This window comes from Nyctibius grandis, chromosome 9 (genome assembly GCF_013368605.1).
Source record: "Nyctibius grandis isolate bNycGra1 chromosome 9, bNycGra1.pri, whole genome shotgun sequence".
NCBI classification, from domain to species: domain Eukaryota; kingdom Metazoa; phylum Chordata; class Aves; order Nyctibiiformes; family Nyctibiidae; genus Nyctibius; species Nyctibius grandis.
Window position 1 is genome coordinate 12352213 of NC_090666.1, and position 20635 is coordinate 12372847.

Here is a 20635-nt window from a genome sequence, read left to right on the forward strand (position 1 = left end):
GAGTGGGGTGTGGTGCCTAAACCTAAGTGTCTTGTTGTTTGAGTATCTGAGGTATCTGGGACATCCACACCAGGCTGGCAGACCTGACAAAGGACCTGCAGTTGGAGGTCAGGCAGGACAACTGAGGACATGCCAAATTATACTGGATGCCTGTTTCTAGAACTGAATCCCCACTCATAGGTTTGCCTTCTATTTTCTTTTTCCTTTCTTCTTCTTTTTTTTTCTTTTTTTTTTTTTTTTTGAAGGGGCAGGGGTAAGCAGGATTTAGTGAGGAGGAGAAGAAGCATTGAAAGAAATAGGAGAAAGTTAATTGACCTCAAGATTGCAATACCAGAAAACTAGAAGGTTAATAGAGCTCTCAACAATTCAAAGGAAGTGAAATGGCAAAAAAAATTGATGTGGGAGTAGAGAAAAGAGCTTTTTCCTAAAATAATTTTTAGTGATGGTAGATATCAGCAGTCAACTATTGTTGAATTAAGTTGGAAATCTCAATTTAGGAAAGATAGCATTATGAGGACTGGTAGTTGATGAGACTGATTAGTCGGAATAGTCAATAAGATACTTATTCCAGCCCCCATAAACTTTATTCTGTTATGCAGAGGGACATACTTTTTTTGGAAAACTTTAAAAAAAAAAAAAGGCAACACTATCCATTAATAGCTACAGTTGGATTTGTTCCAGTATATTGGAACAAACACAGGTGTTTCCATCTTTGCAACAAAATATCTTTTAACCCCATTTTATCTTTTAATTTCTACATGATGAGGAAACAGTATGTGTTCCAGTGCACCAATGACTAGTGTGTCAGTAAAGTTCAAGCTACAGTCTTGTGTTATAATCCAGTCAGAAAAAAAAGAGAAATACCTCAGTTATGTTTACTACCACCAGAGACCATGCAGCAGAAGAGGAAGAATCCTCTTCATGGAACAGATTGTGATAGTGAGTCAGATTTTACACTTGCTTAAGGGCCACCAGAGCAAGGGATGTAACTGTATTCCACCAAGAGGAAGCAAGGAATGCTGAGAAAGATCTAGCTTAGCCTTTGGAAAAATATTTTTTTTTTCCATTTTAAGAATTCTGGGATTCCTTCCAAACCCATGGTATATCTATGTGGACTACAGATCAGCTTTGCTAAATAAGTTTTCTTACTAATTACATAGGTCTGGCTTGTTGATATTAATTATTTATATTACAGACTTTCTAGCAGAAACAAAAAGCAGCTTGAGTGAGTTTGCTGAATCCTTATGATACCCGTAAGAGGGTCCAGTAGCAACAGGGCAAGGGGAAAAATGGCTGTTCCCTATCTGACACAGATTCCTTCTCTGCCTACTCTTGGCTCATTCTTTCTCATTCCTTCTGGTCACCAGATGAATCTGCAGCATCTCCTGGTGCTAATCCAGTCCCTTTCCTCAGCAGCCAGACCCCTCTGTACTCCAAACTCACAAATATATTATGCCAGCAGTCCAGCCAGCAGTCCACATGTTTTTTTGTCCATTTTTTTGTTTGGTGGTTGGTTTTTTTTTTGAAAACGGAGTTTGTCATCTGTTGATCATGTCTAAAAGAAGTATTTACTTCCCTCTGCACACTTTGTTTCTCGTAGAAAGGTCTTTGGCTGTGATACAGCCTGATAGGTACCATCTTGTTGGTAGGATATCATTTGATTGAAATAAATGTGTTTGCGCAGTGTGTTGCTCTGTGAGTAACGACTGTAAGTCGGTACTGCTTTTTGGTGTCACCTGCAAAGACTCGGAAATCAAGAAAAAATACCTTGTAGGCAGATGGGAAAAAGCAGATTTAACAGTTGGGCATTAAGACATGCTGAAGGTCATCTTATTGTTGAATGCATTTATAGCTAATAAAAATGATGTGATGTTAGTGATCTTCTTTTTAAAAAGCCAGAAGCTAAATTTTTGAAGTTTAGGCAAGTATTACCAAATGTTAACTTTGCAAATTTGAATGAATTACTCATGCTGTCAGAAAGATAACACACAAAATAATCAATAGCATCAAATAAAAATCTAGAGAACTGTCATCATCTTTTGTCAAATGTTTTACATTTTCCCTATAAATAAGACTATTTATATTGATTCTCCAGGTATGGAGGGTAGTGAAGCAGATAGGAGGTAATTAAAAGCATAAATCTCAGGAACTTGTGAAGGTAATTTTCTGTTTTGTAGACAGAACTGACAAAATGATGAAAGTTGTTAGCTGCAACATGACAGAAATATTGCATGATTATAGGGTACAGGGTTATAACGTGCTGAAAGTTCTGTTCAAATAACAGCTATTTAACAGAGCTTTTAACTAAGTTTGGTTAGATATTTAAAATATGACATGGCTGATCTTCACAGCTTTTTGATTTTTCTATGTCCTTTTCAGTAGTAATCTACCTTACTATTTGGAGCAATTAGGTTTTAAAATCCAATGAGAACAGAATTGAAAAAATAATGCATAGCTTTGGTATAACAAATGTATGAACACTTCAGTTTTGCAGATTTCTTCAATTACATCTATTATTAATATGAAATGAGATAAAACTACAATTTTTCAACACCACTTCCTAATTTATCACTTCATGTAATTTTTATTGAACTTATGATTCTAGTCTAAATTCTTCTTAATTTATGTACTCCTCACATAAATATGCATACTCTTACAATATGGTTCTAACAGGTAAACTATGTGGCCAAACATTTGGTAGACCTCTTACTATTTTGAGAAAGGGAGCTTTATAGTTTAGGACCTGCTGTGAATTAAAATGACAATATGTTATGGATATAAATACCTCTGTGCTCCTCGAGTCTTGCACAGTTAGATGCCTTCTCTAACGCAGCCGTGTCAGGAGAGCTCTCATAGGGATGCTGCACACACTTCGTTAAACCACTTGCTGCCTAATGTAATGCAATTATGGTTAGCCTAGTTACTTCCACACTAAGAGCTTTACCTGCAAAAACAATGAATTTTTTTGTATTTGAGACTTATGTAGTTATGATGGCTCTCTGTAGTTATCAGGAATTCTGGGAGTCATGACTGTGCTTAGATCCATGCTTTTACAAGAATAATATTTCTTATCTTCCAGCACTACTTAGACCTTATTTATATCTATCAGACACAAATTCTACTGATTTCAAAATAAGCTTGGGTAATTCAAGCTATTGATAATTTAGCATAAAGACCTGAATATTATGAGGATGTTGTAAGTCTTCTGAAATAATTATAAAAAAAAGTAAATTCTGTATTAATGATGTGGCCCCTGGAATTTGAATCAGCTTGATGTATACAAGTGGGCAGGTACCCAGGTGTTGAGAGGTGGTCTTTCTACAGTGTATGTTATTACTATATTTAGGACATGTTAGATTTTTTTTTTTTAGCTTAAAATTATGTAAAACTTTTTATGGTATGCAGGAAGACTCTATCTTTGTAGATATCTTTGCAGAATAGAAGCTTTCAGGACTTTTACATATCTGTTAGGTCTTCCAGTTGTAAATTGTCTATGTGGTTGAACTGTTATTGGCAGAAGCTTGTGTGGTATTTTCAACAAAATATTTTACATTGGAGATTACTGTTGTATTGACACCAAATGAATACAGCATTTGAGATAAAGTTGCTGTTGAGAAGACTTCCCATCCAGGGCAGAATTCCTGCTTTAAAAAGATGCAGCAGCAGGGGAGAAGAAATAGGAGCTATGAGCCACCATGTTCAGTTCCATTTAGTTATGGCACTCAGCTTAAATGTTGGTGGTCCAATGGTCTTATTTCCATCAAGACCTATTGAAGGGCTACTTCAGCTGATCCTGAAGAAACCTGAAAAAAATCTTCATCTCATACACATACACATTGAACCATTAGACTTAGTCAAACCTTGCATCAAGTTGTCATCTGGTAGGTTAATATTTTGTCTCTTTATGTAGTAATGAATTCAGTTAATTAGTCATTCACACACCAAATAGATTCTAAAACTCAGTCACTTGTGAACTGTCAAAATGAGTAGTGCTGATTTCAAATACACTATCGGTTGTTGCTCCTGACAGGGATAATTTTCTATAATCTTTTGTACTGCAGTCTTACCTGAATTTCAAAGTTTTCTTGAAGGTACTACCACTATCAATGAATCTGTATGATCTGTATGTTTCCTGGTTACCTATATCTTTCTCTATATACATAACTATACGTATTTGAGTTTATGCAAAGTAAAGCTACTGAGGTTATTTTAAGCGCTGTAATATAATATGCTAATGATATTCACATTTATTTTAGAAAGCATGTTTACATGTAGAAGATGAAGATTTGCATTGTTGATGTTTTATTAGATGCAGTCTTTTATACAAGGCTAACGTATTGTATGTAGTCTCAGAGTTTAATATCCTGGTACTTAGAATTCAAACTTAATAATTTGGAGTTGAAAGTAGCAGTTAACTTTAGATTTTAAATAAAATGTAACATGTGGCTCATTTGTGTGTCTCTATGAAATATATTTTTAAGAGAGGAAAAACCTTCTTACAACCAAGTCATTAATCCTTATAGCATAGAAGGCTTTCTTTAAAAAAAAATCATAAGGTTTAATTGGTTGGGGCTTTTTAATTACTACTTAAAGACTGTGAATGGAACTAAACATCTAGATTGCTTAAAGAGAGGACAGGTGTTCTCGCACCATTTTAAGGTGTCAAAATTTGAAAAACGATGGGAGAAAATTGCTTATTTATTTGTCTGTCAATTATATTCTTAATTATTTGCAATTGAATTCAAAATACAACTTCTCACTAAGCCATAATCTTCTAAAGATTTAGACATACATTTAGCATCTTAAAATATGCATTCTGTTGATCAAAAAGTAATGCAGGCAAATGCATAAACACTTTTGTGGAATTTGGCCTCTCAGTACAAAAGTATTTTTTGCATTCTGGTATTTAATGTCACATTTATTGCAGCTTAAAGTTCTTCCTGTTCATTAAATCTTACTAGCCAGTACTTGACAACTTTCTATACTTCCTAATAAGTAGGGGGATTCCATTTTAAAATGTCGCAATGTGTATATATCAAGCTAGTAGACCACAGTCAGTTTTAGAACCAAGAAGAAATTAAATTTTCCTTTTAGGTAGGGAGTTCTTTCATATGAAATATTTACTTATTCCACTTTTTCAAGAAGTGTCCTCCTTAACCTAGTAAGCATTTCATTTAAAAATTATAATAATAAAAGTTCAGTGGTGACATTTAATTTTGATTATATAAGCAATAAATTTAACTTAATCTTTTTGAAATAAAAAATTAAATATTCCAATAATATTCAGTTGTGGCACAGATAAATTATTTTATTGTAGAATTGATTCATCCCTACAGTAAATGCAGCCCTACACACTGGAATAAATTTATGCAATTAAAAAGCATCACAGTACATAAGTAAAGAGAGATTTGTTAAGGTTGCATATGTTTATTTTGTCTTTTCCTAACTTTTTTTTTTCTCAAATATTGTTTTGATATGGAATTCACATGAATTAGTTGTACTTAGTTTAGTTACTGTTAATGATGATCAGAAAGTACATTAGTATCCATTTAAAATATTGCATCCCTAAGATATTTACTCTTAATTTCATTTTATATTTTATTGGTGTTTTATATTTTACTGGTAAATTTTCTTTCTTTTATACATGTGACTTGTAAACCTTGAGTATACAGAACTTTCTTTGGATTATCAGAACAAATGAAAATAAGTGTTTGGCTTCTTGTCTTAACAAAAATGAAAATTTTATATGTCATGCCTTATTTCAAAGATATGTTTCGTATTTCAATGATGTATGTCACAAAGCTCGTAACCTGTACTGGATTGCTGTATTTGTGTCAGAAATAAGTTTTAAATGGGACTTAGAGCAAATATGTTTGCCTTTAATGTGGTACTTGTGCAATTTTTTTATAAAACTAGGGTTAGTAATGATCAGGACATTCATAATCAGAATAATTGGTACCAGTAATAACCGGAACTTGTGTTCCAATTTCAGATTCCCACAGCTGTCCTTTTTTCTTTTGCTTTCTATGACTCCAGAAACCTCCAATGATTTTTGTAACACAGTTACACAGAACACAGTTCCATGTTGGTATTGCAAAAGGCAATTGAATCAAATGATTTCCCCACAGTGGATAATAAGCAAACTCTGAACTTCAAGTGTATCTGAAAGGATTAGAAAATAGTGCTTACGTGGCTAGGAAACATTGCTTCAGTACCTCAAGGAACGCTCCTCTAACTTCGTATTTTTTTGAAAAGAGTGTCTATGTTTCTACTCACAGAACAGAGATGAGTTGGAAGAGTCTGAAAAACAAAGGTTTAACAAAATCCAGCCACTGGAAGTTGAAACTAGACAAATTCAGTGTAGAAATAAATGGTATGTCCTTAACTGACAATGTGAAGCACTGAAACAATTTACCAAAGGTAGATTTTCCATCCCTAGCTGCTTTAAAAGCAAGACTGGACAATTTTTTCCCCAAAGGAATTTAGACGGTTTTGGAAAAGGCTAGTGTGTTCAGAAGCCCTACTTAGATAGTCATAGCAATACCTTTTGACCTTATAATGTACAACTATGAATTTGATAATAAAAACATTATAATAATTGCAAAACTTAAATCAAAAGTGAGTCCATTCACCATGTTTCCATGAGACTGCTTGCGTTTACGGAAATCTTAATTTTAATTCTGCCTGGCCTTCTTTGTTCTCAACAGGTCTCATGTACACTATATGAGGATTGAATGAAGGGAATCAAAGACTGTAGTAGGTTATTACTGATATTGCAGGCATTATTATTGCAAATATCAGCAGAAAGGCTTATTATCAAGGAATTGACCTACTAAGTCTTTCTCTTGAGTGCACTTAATGTTTCTTATGTTATAGCTTTGGCCTCAGGCAGCATATGATCCTATCAACAACACACATATGCGCAGAGCATAGAGTCCAAATATTTAAAGGGACATCATCAACTTGAGAATGCTTGAGTAGAAAATCTTGTACTTGCTATTATTTAAAGTTAAAAGTATTGGAACGGAAAAGGTATATATAGACCTCAATTTTTAGCTTCTCTTTTTGTACACTGTAATGTGTGAATAGTTTATTTAAGTTTGTTGAGGGTGAACACTCCTTCTAGTGCATCATGTAGCAACAGCAAAGCTTAAGAGAAATGGCAAAACCCAGCACGGGTGGAGAGAGGGTGAGTCTCCTGTGCCTGCATAAGGCCCATTGACATAACAGGGTGCAAAGAGATCTGTCCTCCTCTATCCACATTCAGAACTGAAGAGGTCCAACCCAGAAGTTGACAAGTGTCCCTTTAAGTAGTGCACATAGTAATAGTGGTATAGCTGTTTTGTTGTTTCTTTATAATCCTTAAATTGTGTTTGTACACGTGTTAATATTTCAAAGGTTTTAAAATCAAGAAATAGTTTAATAGCAATTGATGAGTAGATTCTTTACTGGTTTTACAATATAGTTTTTTAAAAATCTTAATTTCAGAGGAATTCAAAGTAAAACTTATCTAGCAGCCTTTCTTACTGAATGCTTGCTTACTAAAATCTCCTATAAAAGAAAAGATACAGCCACAACATGTCACATACACTGTCCTTTCAAGGGGGAAAGCACTGTATTTCACAGGGTGCATCACCACTTAAGAAGCTTCGCTGTATATGAACTTCACTCCTCTATTTTAGCGACAGTTCTCCATCAGTTTTAACAGTGCATATAATTTTTGTGAGGACTCCAACACACTGTCTGTTCTCTTGTCTGGTCCAGCTGTTTCTACTCTTCTCTCACACTCTACCATATGATAAAACTGTTATTACATGCTGTCCCAAGGTGACTGTATTGTAATGCCTATTTCTGCTGATCTTAAAACGATTTTCCTCGTTATGGCAGCACTCTTTGTGGAATTCAAATGTCTTAGATGTTATAGTTGCTTTTTATAAAAGGCATGTGATTTGTTTCATGGCTCGCTTCATTTAACACAGTGAACTAAATAAAATAGTCCTAATCAATTGAAGAGCGAGAATGTGGTTTTGCATGAACACAGTAAAAGTTTACTTGCACTGATGTTTTTATATGCCAGGTGCCAAGGTGTGGTCATCTGGTTACATGAAGCATGCTTTCTCTGAGTGTTTTACTTTGACATAAACTACAATATTAACTTTTTTAGTTAATATGTAACCTTCAATAGTGGCGCCAAGTAGTATGTCTGAAGTAATTTTTTTAAATCATGTTTGGAAATACTAATAATGCAAAACTATTGCTGAATAGTATAATGCTATTAAAATAGACTGTATTTTATATAAAATTATGTTTCTTACCCATTTTTGGTAAATTAATTTCTTTAGAAGTCAAGAAAAATGTTTAAATTCATTAGCTGAAATTTCCAAGCTCTGGACTTTGTATTAAGCATGTAGTCCCTTAGTTTTGCACCTAATAAAAGTGGCCTGATTTATCAAGGCAGCTGGTCATGAAGAGTCAGGAACAATAATGGGGACTCAAAATCACTGAAATAAAGGACGTTTATTTGTGTCTAGCTTTAGCTGTGCAACTTCAAAAACACTAACCTAGTTCCTGAAGACAGTTTCAAGACAAAGGTGAAGTAAACACTGCATCTCAGTACATATTTCTACTGTTCAGTTTGGGCAGACCAAGAAGAGTACGTTACATATATAAAGCACTTTAACAAAAAAAAAATAAAAAAAAATAAAAAAATAAGCTCCTCTTCTTCCTGTCCTTCAGGTTCCAATTTTCTTAGTCTTTGGAAAAAATTATTCAAGGCAATTTATAAAACAATCAAGACTGATAAGTATTTAGTTTTCTGTGTTTTACTTGGGTCTACTGAAATTTACAGGTACGGTGTTTCTTTGTTTTAACCCTTCTTGCTTGATCTGATAGTGAAGTCATAATGTCATTAATGCCTGTTTCAACTGCTGTTAGCATAATGATGAAAATACTTCATGACTTTTGTACTAGATCAAACAGAAAGAAAAAAGGATTATTTAATCATGTTACAGCATGGTACATCTTTCTAACTACAGTCAATAAAAACTAGGGAACAGTACATGAAAACTGAGTCGCATCTTTCTCAATTGGATGTGTTTACATTTGTGTAGTGCTTTAAATCTCTAAGCACCATAGAAGTAAAGAATCATATTAGGAGTGACAGAGCTTTATGTAATCTCAAAGCCTCTCTTTCTGAGTTACTGAAAACATGTACCATTCATTAAAATCCTCTCAATTGAATATATAAGAACTTACATCTAGGAAAACTGTTAGTATAAAGCCACTAAAATTTTCTAGGTGGAATAATGTGGTGCCTACTATTGAAAGTGTCACTTTTCTGCCTTGTCATCCATTGTGTTATATAGAAGTACAGAAAAAGTGAGCCTGATTTGTTCTCCTTTGTAGAGCCAGGCCGAGGCCCACTACAAAGGAAGTAAACATGCCAAGAAGGTCAAAGCACTAGAGGCAACGAAAATTAAACCCAAAGTTGGTTCTTCCAAGGACAGCACAAAGGCTACCACAAGCTGCTCCACCACGCCAGTCACAGCCAACATCTCTGACAAATCAGGTCAATGAAAACTTTTTGTTCTATATATTCTTTGTTTTCTTTTTTGGTGTTTGTACAAGAGAATCTGGTTGTGTGACGGTGATCCATGACTTGTGTTTTCTAAACTATTTACTATGCTTTCTTGTACAGAATGGATTGGTTTTGATATTATCAAAGTGCTTTTTCACATCTGTGAAACATCTGGTGTCCCTGAATGCTGAAGTCTGTTTTTTGTTTGTTTTTTTTTGTTAACTTGTGAAATTTACTCCTATAAAGTATGGATGTTGTTCATACAACAGTAATAATGGATGGATGTGGGTGGAGGGGCACGTCTGAGTTGTATGTATTTAGCTGAAGCACAAGAAACCTTTGTAAGAAATTTTTCCTTTCTGAATAGGATAATATTGCTCAAACAGGAAAAAACATCTACAGAAATGTAGTGAAGCCTCATGGCATGGATATTTCCTGACTTCCACAGCTCCTTAGTGCTTCAGCATCACTTCTTTTTTTTTTTTTTCTGTATTAGTAATCTGAGGAAGATCAGATTCACTAATTGCAGTGGAGTTGCTTGAGTCTCTTTCTGCTCTGTCAGTGTTGTGTTACTGAATGAAACAGGAGAATTTCCTGAACTCGCTGACAGTCTGAAATACTGTCCTTATTAACCAGGAGAAAGCACCTGCTATGGGTTACCCAACTGTTGGTCTAATAGACTGCTTCTGATAAATTTCCTTCTGCCTTGGTAGCTGTTTATTATCCTCTTCACCAGCGCTGAGCTTGACTCAGACACCGTAAGGTGAATGGCACAGACAGTTTTCTGATACACACCCAAAAAACAAAATCCATATCAGTGGCTATTTGTCATCCTGCTCTCTTCACAGCTGCACCAAAACTGTCTTTGTCCGGGTCCTTAGCAATGACAATGGGTCCCAAATTTTGGGTTGATTCACCTAGCAAATCACATTTTAGGTTTGAGAGAGAGAACATGAATCCAAGTAGCATCTTCAGGTAAACAACCCATGTTACTACAAAGCAGTAGCAAACTACTGTTGATTTAGATAAAATGTGGACTACTGAATGGAAAGAGATTTAAAATATTTGCTAAATATTTTACTCTCTGAAATATCAAAAATGGCTTTGGTTAAAATAGCTTACTGCTCCAGGTGTGCACTGTAAGAACTCAAGACAACAGCTTAAGTAAGGTATCAGTTAAAACTTCAGAGGACTGAACATGTTAAGAATGCATTCTGTGATAATGGTATTGTATAATGCCCTCCGCTGCCTATGCCAAAGGCTGAGGGCCAAATAACAAAAGTTTCAGCATGTTTTACAAACTCCATCATCTCTTCCATAAGTCTGGATCTGTCTCGTGTTTCCTTTGCCAGACTATGGAATCTGTCCCTGACTTAATTTTCTTCTTCTCTGTGCAATGTACCTAAAATCATTCACACCTCTACATTCAGTTTTTGGTAAAACAATCTAACCAACGACAAGGGAAACCTGCTCTTGATATTTTTATATTGCCCTGTTTTGACAGTGTGTTGTTTTATGCTGCTAATTACTCCACACAAATTAGACAGATTACCATCTGTGTCTGTTGGATTATACCACTGCAAGTGTTTCTACTTTAAAAATAAATCACAGTGGCAATTTAGTTAAACGCTTTCCTCCCGTTAGGAGGACACTGGGATTCTCTGTGAAGGGGAGGCTCCTCAGAGCCTGTTACTGCTCTACAGGAGGCTGCGGGTGGGATGTTCGGAAGGCCAAAAACCTGAACCGGCAAATTCTCTGTATATGCAGGGAATGCTGGTCACAGAGGTGGGGAACGGCTTGGAGACGGGGGTTTTTACCAGGCTATGGACTTGTAACCAAACCAAAATTTTGTTCAGCTACACTTTCCCTAACAGACACTATTGTTCATCTGTTCTTTAACATATGTTTAGCTCTTTAACATAATGTTTATTGCAGATAGAGCAATCACTATGTTGCTTCTGGGAATCAGTGGTGAGATTTTTTTTGCCTTGGAGAAAATGAACTCATACCATTTTTTTTCTGTATATTTTAACACAGCTTTCATTCTTTGAGAAATGTATTGTTACTATATATTAACTGTATAGGTATATTTTAGTTTTCTTTGAAATATTTCTAACACTAAGAGTTTCAGTTCATGTGTGTATTTGTGGTCTTGTTTTTTTTATCCTGATTTCCTGAGGAAATGAGACTGATGGTCACATAACCCCTCCTTATCTCTGTTATTCTCTGGCCCTGTCTTCACAACTTTGACTGTATTCCCTAGTGTCAAAAAAAATATGAGATGAAGAGATTTTAATGAAGCTCCTATCAGTTTGATGAAAATTGGCACCTGGGTGGAAGAGAAGCCTTAATTTATGGTCCATCCTGAGGGATGCTGCCATGTGAGCTGTTTCGCTTGGCCTGCTGACTGGCTAGGCACTATGTTTGCCTTCAGGATGGGCGATTTGAGAGTGTGTATGTGTGATGTAGGTCTGAAAAAATTGCATTAGAAGGACATAAGGTAATATAATTAAGGAAGGGAATTAACAGCTCCACAAGGGAATTAAATTAAACCCATTGTGGAGCTGTTGTTTAACCATTGTACTTTGGAGGATTTCTAAATTCCTGAGAAATGTTCATCAAAAAATAAGTCATTCCTGGTGTCCTTTTCTTGAGTATGGAAGAGGAGCATGAGAAGCTAAAGAGAGAAGACAGTTTCAAGTTCTCGTGTTCCTTTGATATCCACTGTACTTTCACTGGTATTAGTGCAGAATGGGTACGAGTATTATAGTAAACTGATAAACTGAATTTGCTCTTCTCTTATATAGGTCTGCTAATAAAAGGATACAACAGGCACAACTAGTAGCCTTTCTGATGTGCTGTCATTTTGAGTGACATAATGATGGATGATCTGGAGCTCTCCAGACTGAACAGTTGCTATATATTGAACTAAAATGTCAAGTTAAGTTTGCTACAGAGCAATGTCTTCTGTGGGTGAGGCATAGCATGAGATCCAAAACACTTACTTGTCAGAAGTCACTATTGTAGTAGTAACAGCAAAAATAATTTCACTGTTATCTCAGCTTGTGTGATGAATATATCAAAGGCAAAACCCATTTTCATCCAGTCCTTATTTTTCAAAACTTATGATGCCGTGGTCTCTCTACAGCTGTTCCTTTCAACTTGAGAAGTGTGGCTGCTGGTAGAGCTACAAAAGTTAAATTAATATTTAAGGTCTTTTGGGAAGTTTCCAGAACATGGGCTTCTGCAGACAAAAGTGGTCTCAGCCAAATGGAAAGGGGTGACTCTGGAACTCATCTGAGCATGACAATGCCCAAGTTGTGAGACACTGGTCCTCCTTGCTGACATTAGTAATACGTTATGACTCAGAAATTACTTTTGTAAATTGATCATCAGCAAACATGTAATAATAAAGCCATAGTACCATAATGCTGAGTTGGTTGCAACGTCAGGTAAGTGGATATTGATGGGTTGGACTGCACAAGTTTTGCATCCTAACATGATTAGACTGCTATGTGATCTTATTTTCTAAGCACATAACTCTTCATCATTTAGAAAATACTTGTTTATTGGTACTTGTAAGTACCACCATCCTATCCTGTTCACTATTTCTGCAGACAGAAAGAAAACGCCACAGATGATGTGTGACAAGGTGGTTGTTCCCATACCTCTTGTTGGGTCATGTCTGCTTGTCCTGATGGGTATTTGCTGATTGGAGGTGTCCAAAGGGGACCCTTTCATATCCTGTCTCCCACACAGTTTCTCTAACCATCCAGGAAAAGTCTAGTAACAGCTATAGAACAGTTTCATATGCTAGAAAATCACTACTGTGATACTGCAAGCTTTTTTGTGGCTGCTTTGAGACATGGTTACAGAACAGCAGTGGTAACAGCACTGGGAGCTGCTTTTTCATGTGGAGCAGATTCCCCGCCCTCCCTGTGGAAGTTTTCAGGATGGCTTCACACAGAATACATAAGTGTATGGCATTGCTTTAGAAAAGGGCAGGGGTAGCAACCAGTACATAACACAGTTTAGTATATTTAGAGTGTGTTTTAAATATAGCTCTGAGAATGCAATAGAAGACGGTGTCTGTGATCCCAGGTTAGCATAGTCTAGATGCTTACAGGGATGAGTCCTTTAGGAATGCATATGGTAATAACTGGATTGAAATGTCACTGTTTTCTTATCAAGCAAAGAGGAATTCTTTGGTCATACTTCCAAATCAAAATAAATAGTTCAAAATGAAGCAGACAGACGGTGTGGTATCACCTTCTTTGCATTTTGCTTTGATATAAAAATCAGGAAGTAAATGCAACTTTTTTAAACTACTCAAAAGAGTCAAAACCAGGTTTCAGAGTATAAAAGTAAGGTCATTTTTTTTCTGTCTTTGATCCATTCAGTACGTGCTCTACTCCCTTTGTGCCCATGAGAGCTGTTTGTGAAATGATAGGTATGGGCATTTCAAGTTCAGTCCTCACTCAGGACTTAGTAGGTACAAAGAAACCCTTTGGATGCTCTATGAAAACTTTTTGTTCAGCTGTTACAGGGATAGGTGACATTACGCATGTAACTAGGACAAATTCTAGACCCTGTTTCAAATCTTGTCCCTTTTACTACTGCTTTGTCTGTAGCTGTGTCTCAGGGCAGCTCAACAAGCAGTTCACAAGGTTGCGGTGATGATATTCCAGCATATGAGCAGTCCTATGCTGATCTGCTGTGTATGGCAAGGACAGCAGGAAAGGGATGCAACTGGAAAGTTGTTTGCCAGCTTCTCAGTCCTAAGCAGGTCCTGTAAAAGTTATTCCAGTCATTGCAGCTGTATAACTAAAAACAGGTGGAGGTTGTTCTGAGGAATGGTGTCATGCTAGAGTGCGGTACAGTGTCTGACACTGAATGGGCTAGCTCACATTTTGAAAACAACCTAGACATGTTGATGGACCTGATAAATGCCGTTGATGTCATGTAGACATATGGTAATTAGTTGGTCCGTTAGACAGGACTGGCAACTCCAAGCTTTATCAGACTTAGAAAAGTTAGCCTTGAGGTCTTGTCTGTGGGTTTTAGTTCATTAAGGGCTTTCTGTGGGTGCTTTGACAACAAAACTGAGTGTTTTTACCTTTTATTCCTGAAGTAGAGTGCAATGTGTTGAATCACAGTTACTCAGGAAGATTACGATGGGTTGGATTTCTGCAGTGTCCCAGTTACCAGTGCTGTTTATTCATCAGCTACCAATGAGGTGTAAGGTCCCAAGGGAGGGCTCAGTTTATATTTCACAAGCCCACCATCAGGACACTCCTTAAGTCACAGAATCACAGAATCACAGAATGTTAGGGATTGGAAGGGACCTCGAAAGATCATCTAGTCCAATCCCCCTGCCGGGGCAGGATTGCCTAGACCATATCACACAGGAACGTGTCCAGGCGGGTTTTGAATGTCTCCAGAGAAGGAGACTCCACAACCTCTCTGGGCAGCCTGTTCCAGTGTTCAGTCACCCTTACAGTAAAGAAGTTTTTCCTCAAATTTAAGTGGAACCTCCTGTGCTCCAGCTTGCACCCATTGCCCCTTGTCCTGTCGAGGGATGTCACTGAGAAGAGCCTGGCTCCATCCTCTTGACACTTGCCCTTTACATATTTATAAACATTAATGAGGTCACCCCTCAGTCTCCTCTTCTCTAAGCTAAAGAGACCCAGCTCCCTCAGCCTCTCCTCATAAGGGAGATGTTCCACTCCCTTAATCATCTTCGTGGCTCTGCGCTGGACTCTCTCTAGCAGTTCCCTGTCCTTCTTGAACTGAGGGGCCCAGAACTGGACACAATACTCCAGATGCGGCCTCACCAGGGCAGAGTAGAGGGGGAGGAGAACCTCTCTCGATCTGCTGACCACACCCCTTCTAATACACCCCAGGATGCCATTGGCCTTCTTGGCCACAAGGGCACACTGCTGGCTCATGGTCATCCTGTTGTCCACTAGGACCCCCAGGTCCCTTTCTCCTACGCTGGTCTCCAACAGCTCTGTCCCCAACTTGTACTGGTACATGGGGTTGTTCTTGCCCAGATGCAGGACTCTACACTTGCCCTTGTTATATTTCATTAAATTTCTCCCCGCCCAACTCTCCAGCCTGTCCAGGTCTCTCTGAATGGCTGCGCAGCCTTCCGGCATCTCAGCCACTCCTCCCAGTTTTGTGTCATCAGCGAACTTGCTGACAGCACACTCTAATCCCTCATCCAAGTCATTAATGAATATATTGAATAGAACTGGTCCCAGAACCGACCCTTGCGGAACTCCGCTAGACGCAGACCTCCAACTGGACTCTGTCCCGCTGACCACTACTCTCTGGCTTCTTTCCTTCAGCCAGTTTACAATCCACCTCACTACCCGATCATCCAGACCACACTTCCTCAGTTTAGCTGCGAGGATGCTGTGGGAGACCGTGTCAAACGCTTTACTGAAATCGAGATAGACCACATCCACAGCTTTACCATCATCTATCCACCGGGTAACATCCTCATAAAAGGCTATCAAGTTGGTTGAGCAAGACTTCCCCTTGGTGAAGCCATGCTGAGTGCCCCTAATGATCCCCCTATCCTTGATGTGCCTAGAGACAGCACCAAGGACAAGTTGTTCCATCACCTTTCCGGGGATGGAGGTGAGGCTGACCGGTCTATAGTTCTCCGGGTCCTCCTTCCTGCCCTTTTTGAAGACTGGAGTGACATTCGCTTTCCTCCAGTCCTCAGGCACCTCTCCCGTTGCCCACGACTTAGCAAAGATGATGGAGAGTGGCCTAGCAATGACTTCCGCCAGCTCCCTCAGCACCCGCGGGTGCATCCCATCAGGGCCCATGGATTTATGGACATCCAGGTTGCTTAATTGGTCCCTGACCCAGCCCTCATCTACCAAGACAGATTCCTCCTCTATCCTGACTTCTTCTGAGGCCGCAGAGGTCCAGGGCTCCTCAGGACAGCCTCCAACAGTATAGACAGAGGCAAAATAGACAGAAGTCGTGTTACTTCCATTACTTATTTTAAAAATCTTTTTGCCAGTGCTTAAATTCTAAACTTTCCATATGCATCCCTACACTTGGAGTAATCCTAAATATGATACAAGTTCTCTTAACAAAATCCCTGTTGACTGTAACATTTATTTCCATTTTTTCCACTCATTTTAAAGGAATGGCTTGTTTACATATCTCCAATAAACTTTTTTTTTTAGATAAACCTTCAGAAATAGCTAGGAGATAGAGACACGCAACCTCCAGAGCTGAACTGTGGTACTGTGGAACTGTTTTGGGGAACTCTAGGTTATTTGTCCTACAGATATCATTGCAAGAACTTCAAAGTTTAGGGTGCTTCTAGGGCATTCATTCTTCAATCTTTTAATTCTTTGTAATGTACCCAAGTCCTTTAGACCTCAAAATATATTGTGACAAAGTTGAATTTTGAGGGCGAGGCAGGGAGAGAGAGAAGCTGTAGGAGAGGAACATGACAAGGATATCTTTGGCTTGCTGTCCCCCAATGTCAATGAGCCATCTTTAAAGGTTCTGTATCATGTCCCTCAAAGATGCTGCTTGTTGTGTCTAGCCTCCATCGAAAGCTACTGATGAGCCTCATCAGTTCTTCACATTTATGCTCACATAAAGAATTCTGCTGAAGTTACATGCTATAAAATAGCCATGCATTTGTGTTTGTGTGTATTCAGATAGTGCCTGCTAAGCACAGGCATATTTCTGTTAGATAAAGGCATTAGTTTATGGTCAACTAAGTAGTAAATTCAATCAGATTCAGCCACCAAGGAGAGTCATTTCAAGGGCATTTTTTCACTAAACCCTCTGAGGATGGTAAGTTTTGTTCTCTTTTCATTTAATGTTTCACAGCCATCTGAAGATCACTCTATATTGCTGCCTGTTGAATCTCTGTCCCCAAAAGAGAGCTAAAGGCACAGTATAGAATTTGCCGCTTGACCACAGTGCTTTTATAGTTGATAATACAAAATAGAATTAATAAATGCTCATAACTTCATCACTGAGACACTGTTGCAAGTATTATGCATATATTTACATGAACATTATATTATCGGTATTGATATGTAAAATATACTGTCAGTGGCACATTTAACGCCCATATTTTATTTAGTAGTAAATAGCTCCCAGGCATTTTCTGGTGAGTTATTTCAGCAGCTGTTTCAGGAAGTTGCTCTTTGGTTTATGCTCTTAGGATGAAAGGTTAGCCAAAAGGATAATTAGCAAATCAGAGTCTGTTAACAGGAAATCATTATAATAGATTGGATCTTTAAACACTTTCTTCACTGTTGCTGTTACTGTTCATACTTTTCAAAAGTGAATATTCAAGCCTCATCTTTCCATGTGTGTCTTACAACCTGAATGGAAGAGCAGTCATTCTGCACGTTTTGGTGTTGATAAACTCCTGGAAGCTCCTGGAAGTCTTCAAGTGTTTCTTCAGTCTGTCTATAATAATGCGAACTAGCACATATCAAATTCTGCATCGCTACTGAAAACTGATTATAGGTGCCATTAACTGAAAAATAAGCTCTGCAGCTGACACAATTACATTGATGAGCTGTTGCAATTCCTGTTCAAACTGAAAAAAGGTCAATCTTTTCTTTCTCCAGTTATTATATCCAACAGAAATACATGCAAGGAGGATTTTGTTTAGAAGAAATGGTAAGATTTTTCTCCTGCAGTAATTTAAGCAGAAGCTCTGCATCAAAAATATATTGTAAGATGAAATAAGACTCTTTTTGGGTGCTCTGCTCTGTGCCTGAGCATTCGTGTGTCCTGTATCATTAAAACTGTATGCCACTACTATTTTTACTTATTCCAGTTCTAAAAACTAGAATTTCATTGCATATTTTTTCATTAGCATCCTTAAAATTATACAAAGTTTTTCTTTCTTTGGGGAGAGATAAAGATAGGCATTGGGCCAAGCAGGAATGACTCTACTAATGTTACTGGACAGTGGGAGAAGAGCCAGCGTTGCTCTCAGCTACTGGATTTTTCTTAGCTGGATGTATGTGGTCATTTAGAGAATCCATTTGTATACATAGAATTTTTCAGTAACCCTTTTATATTGTAAAATCAGGCATCTTTTTTTCTTGCTTGTTCTGCTAATGATGTGCCTATTGAATATCCAAAGATTTTTTTGGATAGGATGATGATGATGATAATGGAATGATAATAGGATGAATATGAAATAACAAAAATTACTAGCAAATGAATGTATGTATATTTCTATAGAGGACACAATACCAGAGAGGTGGCACTACCAGAACTATTATGCGTCACATCATTCTTTACTCATCATTGTCTTTACAACATACTATTACAAGAGTTCTTGAGTCTTCAGGTAAGGAAATGGAGAAGGGGACAAAGTGGGATAAAAAAGAGGCAGCTGGCAAAAGAGAGTCAATGAGGAGATGCGAATGTCACTCATCTGCTTTGCAATTTTCTATTAGGAAGAAAGATGATCCAGAAGTATACTAAAAAGTGAGGGTTATGTAATGAGATTTTGTAAAAATCGCAAATGAGAAAAATAAAATAACCCTTCTGTAGCCTTAAGATTGTTGTTGCTTTGATGACGAATGACAGTATTATTTGCCTAAGAAAAAATTAATACATAAACCAAGCCCTAGGTTTGTTTTTAGATGACTAAGAAATTCAAATCAGTGGAAGTCGTCTTATTTATGTAGGACTGAAATTAGCTGTTTAAATCCATTAGAATGGAAAACTCTCAAAAAAAGACAGCTGCTGGTTTTGTTGTTTTTTCAACAAGCCTGGGAGGAGGAGCTTTATCTGTACCTAATACTTTCACAAAACCTATTAAAGAAATATATTGCTAAAGAAGTAAGGCAATTCTTTCGATGCCAGACATTGAGTTTTCTCACATAATCAGAGAATAAATAACAGAATGCTGACAATTACTCATACAATTGGTAGTTGAATGGAGTTTTGTCTGTGTCCAGTTGTGCAAAAGTTAAAGGTTGTGTCAAGTCTGTAAAATTTGAGTTAAATTTCCTCCTTTTCTCTCAGCCTTTGAGTGAATTTAGTCTCCAAATGTAAAAGAATGGGTAAGACCCAATGCTGTTGCTTCAGGATTCTTTGGTTTTGCCCCTAAATGAGATAAATGTTCTATTTTTTAACTTTCTTCTGGAAAACGTGTACTTACAATTGGGGAAAACAGTCTTGCTGGTGGCTTTTTTCTGTATTCCTCAGCAACTATTTAAGTAAAGGAAAAGAACTCTGAGAGTACAAGCTGGTCTAGCGGCAACTTCCACACAATAACGTGGCTTGATTTGGGTTTTTTTTGGTAAATTTTATTTTTACTCATACTTATCTTCATTTTTGTAACATAAATGCAAGCAGCATTTAGAACACAAGGAAAAACACATGTTGCTATGGGATGGCAGGCAACTGTGAGACCAAGAAGTTCGTGAGTTTGTTTTGATCAGAATTGTTCAGAGATCCTGAATCAAAAACAAAAGTGAAAATTTTCATGGCTGGCACACCAGACATTTAAATAGGTCTTTTGAAAAATATTCCTTTATCATCCTTCCGCCTTAATTCTACAGCTGCTGCGTTACTGACTTGGTATGAGAAATATGCTACACTTCTTATAGCATAAAAATTATACATACAAACAATAGGTTACATATTATTTCCTTATTACTTGTTTTCAAGGAGAGTGAAAATATTTTGGTGGTTAGATATGTTATATTTGAGATGCAATTTATTGGTCAAATCTTGAGGGCGTGACTAAATACTCACAATCCTCAGGCAAACCTGCCACAGAAATCAGGGAGAATGCGCAATTATATATGTTGTTTAACTGAAATGAAGATGAGTCTTTCATGGTTGACTTCAATGGCAGTTCTGCCTGGGCAAGTACTGAGTAAGTAGTTCAGACACAGGCCCACAAGAATGTACTTGCATGCGGATGTCAGTTCTTTTTGATCCGTTTATTTAGACACACATACATTTTGTATTGAGTTCCCAAGCACTTTGGCAGCTGTGGGTAGAATTTTAATATTTTTTTTTCACAAACGGCAA

General features: G+C 37.3%; 1 protein-coding gene across 1 annotated transcript in view; it reads left to right on the forward strand.

Moving 5' to 3' along the window:
* ZNF385B (zinc finger protein 385B) overlaps nucleotides 1-20635 on the forward strand; it is a 144995-nt gene that overhangs the window by 110376 nt on the left and 13984 nt on the right. Inside the window, exon 4 of the mRNA XM_068407944.1 lies at nucleotides 9406-9568. Within this exon, the coding sequence (XP_068264045.1) occupies nucleotides 9406-9568 (163 nt within the window). The remainder of the gene's footprint in view (nucleotides 1-9405; nucleotides 9569-20635) is intronic.